The sequence below is a fragment of the Lithobates pipiens genome, unplaced genomic scaffold (assembly GCF_037356315.1).
Source record: "Lithobates pipiens isolate NorthernLeopardFrog02 unplaced genomic scaffold, aLitPip1_a1.2 Scaffold_8, whole genome shotgun sequence".
NCBI lineage: Eukaryota > Metazoa > Chordata > Amphibia > Anura > Ranidae > Lithobates > Lithobates pipiens.
Genome location: NW_027507903.1, coordinates 1,636,975 through 1,641,974, shown reverse-complemented (window position 1 = coordinate 1,641,974; position 5,000 = coordinate 1,636,975). Strand labels below are relative to the sequence as shown.

Here is a 5,000-nt window from a genome sequence, read left to right as displayed (position 1 = left end):
ACAGTCAAAATTGGGACCAACTATATACACCACGGTATATACAATCTCCTCTTCTCCTCATGCACTTCCTCGGTTTGCAGACTATCACTCCTCATTCCTCCCTGCTTGCTCTCCCCGGACCAGCTAGCACTGTAGGCCTGACATTGGCTCAACCAGGCCCAAGGCAGATGCCCTTTGCCGGCAGGAACCGCGAGCCCCTATGATGTAGCAAAAATCTAGAAAGTTCCAGTGCTAGCTGGCGCTGTGGCTGTTGCTCACAGCACCACCTCTTTGGGCACTGTCAACCCTCCTGGCTGCAGCGGCCCCTTTCCACTGCCCTTGCCACCAGTGGCAGCCCATTCATTACGGGGGCCCTGGCGCTGCCCCCTCTATCCACACCACCCCTTTATATGTATAATAGATTCATGCACAGCACAAATCTATGCACGCCCGCAGTGACCACCCCCTATTCATGCGTTCGGCCCCTTTCAGGACGCCGGGTGCCTGAATTAAAGCGGCAGGGTTTTTTTTTTTTTAAGCACCTGATTAGAGCCATAGGCTCTCATAGGCTTCAAAATAGGGTGGACTCATGGCACAGAGAATTGCGCCATGAGCACCCCAGGTGTTACAACAGCGAATGAACATTCACTGTTGAAACTCTGATCCTCAATCCAGCCAATCGGAAGCAGGTGTGAGACCCGTTTTTTGATTGGCCGAAAAAGAGAAGGCTCCTGATTGGCTGCCAAGGAGGAGAGAGTGATGACCCGTGGAAAGCAGGGGAACGGGAGGCCACCGCCGAGCAGGGTAGGCCACCGGTGAAGCGATGGGGTAAGTGCTACCGACCAGGGGGGGGGGGGGGGGGGGGTGTCGGTGCATAGTGTTTGCCGCCCCCAAAAAAATGACCATTGTGTGTGCCCCCACAATCCTCCAGACCTGGCTCTGCACCCATCTCAGACTGCTGCCGGGCAATCGGGCTGCTGAACTCCCTGGAGACTTGCCCAGCAGTGTTCTCCTACTGGTCCTTTCTTGCTCCTCCTGTGCCTCCTGGTCAAGACACCTCTATGGGTTGTAAGAGGGTCCCGTCCGCACCCAAGTCTAGGCCCAAGGTCTGGGGAGCTCCCTCAAAGGCCCCCGACAGCCTAATACCCCCCTCTCCATTTTCCACCCGATCAGCTCCTCCCCAGCTGGGCTGACCCTGGGTATTAAACCACTTGCCGACCGCGCACGCCGATATATGTCGGCACAATGGCAGCGGTGGGGAAAAAATTTGCGTACCTGTACATCCCCTTTTTAATTGGTGGGGGTAGCGGGCCACGTACAACGTGACCATGCCCACGGGACCCTCAGACTCTGTCTGCCGTCTCCGGTGATCATGTCATGAAGCCGCAGAACGGGGAGATGCTTATGTAAACGGGGCATTTCCCCGTTCTGCCTTGTGACATGACAGAGATCACTGCTCCCTGCGATCGGATCAGTGATCGCTGTCATGTCAGCGGAAGCCCACCCCCCCCCACAGTTAGAATCACTCCCTAGGACACACTTAACCCCTTCATTGCGCCCCCTAGTGGTTAACCCCTTCCCTGCCAGTGTCATTTACACAGTAATCTGTGCATTTTTAAAGCACTGATCGCTGTATAGATGACAATGGTCACAAAATAGTGTCAAAAGTGTCCGATGTGTATAAATAAATAAAAAAATATTAGTAATAAAAATTCCATAAAACTATCCCCTATTTTGTAGATGCTATAACTTTTGCACAAATCAATCAATATACGCTTATTGCAATTTTTAAAAACCTTTTTTTTATCAAAAATATGTAGAAGAATACGTATCGGCCTAAACTGGGGAAATTTTATTTATTTTTTTATATATATTTGTGGGATATTTATTATAGCAAAAAGTTAAAAAACATTGCTTTTTCTCTTTCAAATTTGACGCTCTTTTTTATTTTTGCGCTAAAAAAAAAAAAAAAAAAAAAAAATCACAGAGGTGATCAAATACCATCAATATATTTCTGGTGGGGGGGGAGAAAGAATGTAATATTGTTTGGGTGCAAAATCGCACGACCACGCAATTGTCAGTTAAAGCGACACAGTGCCGAATCGCAAAAAGGGCTCTGGACAGAAAGGGGGTAAAATCTTCCAGGGCTGAAGTGGTTAAGGATGCCTGCCCCCTGCCAATCCAGATTGTTTTCCAGAATAGTGCCCCATTATTGGTGTCAGTGGGAGGCATAGTGCCCCATCATTGGTGTCAGTGGGAGGCATAGTGCCCCATCATTGGTGTCAGTGGGAGGCATAGTGCCCCATCATTGGTATCAGTGGGAGGCATAGTGCCCCATTATTGGTATCAGTGGGAGGAATAGTGCCCCATTATTGGTATCAGTGGGAGGAATAGTGCCCCATCATTGGTATCAGTGAGAGGGATAGTGCCCAATCATTGGTGTCGGTGGGAGGACTAGTGCCCCATCGTTGATGTCGGTGGGAGGACTAGTGCCCCATCGTTGATGTCGGGAGGACTAGTGCCCCATCGTTGGTGTCGGTGGGAGGACTAGTGCCCCATCGTTGGTGTCGGTGGGAGGACTAGTGCCCCATCGTTGGTGTCGGTGGGAGGACTAGTGCCCCATCGTTGGTGTCGGTGGGAGGACTAGTGCCCCATCGTTGGTGTCGGTGGGAGGACTAGTGCCCCATCGTTGGTGTCGGTGGGAGGAATAGTGCCCCATCATTGGTGTCGGTGGGAGGAATAGTACCTCAAGGGCTGGATAAATGCAAGCAAAGGGCTGCATCTGGCCCCCGGGCCACAGTTTGGAGACCACTGCTCCTAGACGTATGATGCAAAGATGTTCATTACTACATATTATTTAACATGTACATTTTTCCATTTCCTGTAATTCTTTTTAGCAAGAGACATCCAGAAATGGGAATATGTACCACTTGGACCTTTTTTGAGTAAGAACTTTGCCACAACAATATCTCCGTGGGTGGTGCCGATGGAGGCCCTGATGCCGTTTGTGCTTCCCAATCCAATCCAGGTGGACTAGAAGAACCAGATAAGCGCCATATAATATTATTATTATTTTAGTTCATTGATTTTTGCTATGCATGTATGCAGCATCAAATTGGTATCCTTTATTGGCCAACTTGGGTTATCATAAATGCAAACTTTCAGGATAACTCAGATCTCTTCTCCTCTACATTCTTTTTAAAAAATGGTTCATATTGGGGGGGAAAAACAAAAACAAAAACAAATTGAAAGTCATTTTGTTACACTGTGAAATACATATAAAAGTATTATGCTTGTGCAGTGCACAAATCAAGTTCCATAAAGACTTGGATGAGCGAGTTTAGGGTGGAGCAACTTGACTGGCCTGCACAGATTCCTGACCTCAACCTGATAGAATACCTTTGGGATGAATTAGAGCGGAGATTGAGAGCCTGGCCTTCTCGTCCAACATCAGTGCCCGACCTCACAACCACAATGTGCTTCTGGAAGAATGGTCCAACAATCCCATAGACACATCTCCTAAACCTGTGGACGGCCTTCCCAGAAGAGTTGAAGCTGTTATAGCTGCAAAGGGCGGAGCCAACTCAATATTGAACCCTACGGACTAAGACCGGGATGCCTATAAAGTTCATGTAAAGTCAGGCGTCCCAATACTTTTGGTGATCTAGTGTATCTCTTAATATGTCTGGTGCAAACCCAGAACATATATGTATCTATCACTACCCCATGAAGACCTAACACAGACCTTCTAGGTAAATAAATTACTAGAATTCCAGCGTCTAAATGTCATATCAGCCGCGGCCCCTGGAGTCCATTTAAGTATCATATTAAATCCACATTCATCCTACATGGATAGAAAAGCTTTGGAGTTCTTTAAACACAAAGACCACCTATGGAAAGATGGTGTAAAATTACAAAAAGATAATTCCCCCAAGCTCTACCGCTAGTCAGAAACCATGAAATCGGACCGAGACAGAAGTACAGTTAAATCACACTTGTTTAATAATAAAAGTAAAAGGAACAAACATAATCAAAACACAGCCAGAGTTCAGTAACCGGAATGGATAGTCAGCCAAGCCAGAAGTCAGGGATCAGTGTAGTGGAACAGCAAGCAGGGTCTGGAGCCAGAAGGGATGTCAGCAAAGAAAGTCTTTAAACAGGAGCACAGGAGATCGTCTCTGTGATGTTGACCAAGGTGAAGGCAGAGATCTCTGCACTGGACGGCTTAAGTAGGCAGGACTGACGAGCAGGATATCATCAACAGCTGAGTCACAGTGGAGAGAGATGGGAGCTGGAAATTAGCCGACAGCTGAGCGGCCAGCTCAGAGAAGGAAGGGCTGAGCCCAGCCATGACACCGCCGTGTATATAATGTAGTTGGTGTGCAGGGTGGTCGGTGCTCTGGCTAATTGAGTTCACAGAGAATCCATAACATGTGCAAACCGGCAACTCAACAGCTTCTCCATAGAAAATTTTATTGTAGCATTATAGCAGTAACATCATCCAAAATGTTGACGCGTTTCGGCTTAAGCCTTCATCAAAAGCAACATGGGGTATAAAAATGAACCTTTCCATTCCTCGAGCATGTAAAGATGGTGGTACCGTCTCCTATATCAGCTTTCTTCATGTGCATTTGTTCTGTCCACTAATAGTAATGTCATATATATAATGTATATACAGTACTGTGCAAAAGTTTTAGGCAGGTGTGAAGTAATGCTGTAAAGTAAGAATATTTTCAAAAATATATATATATTTAAATTTTTTTTTTCCTTTTGCATTTTGTAAGTTGATAAAAAAAAAAAAAAAAAAAAAAAAAGTTAGCAAACGGAAGAAAAATCCAAATCAAATCAATATTTGGTGTGACCACCCTTTGGTTTCCAACCAACATTCATTTTTACACTTGCACACTTTGTACACTCGCACCAAGTCAGGGATTTCATAGGATTAGAGTCAGGTGTAGGATTAACACATTATACTAAGCAGGAGCTAATGATCATCAATTTCATATGTAGGTTGTTGTTTC

At 46.3% G+C, this 5,000-nt stretch overlaps 1 protein-coding gene across 1 annotated transcript in view; it reads left to right on the top strand.

Moving 5' to 3' along the window:
• The window catches only part of FAH (fumarylacetoacetate hydrolase), a gene marked incomplete in the record, with an annotated part of 59,998 nt that overhangs the window by 40,531 nt on the left and 14,467 nt on the right, over positions 1–5,000 (top strand). The window contains 1 exon segment of the mRNA XM_077472667.1: positions 2,877–3,007. Coding sequence (XP_077328793.1) covers positions 2,877–3,007 — 131 coding nt within the window.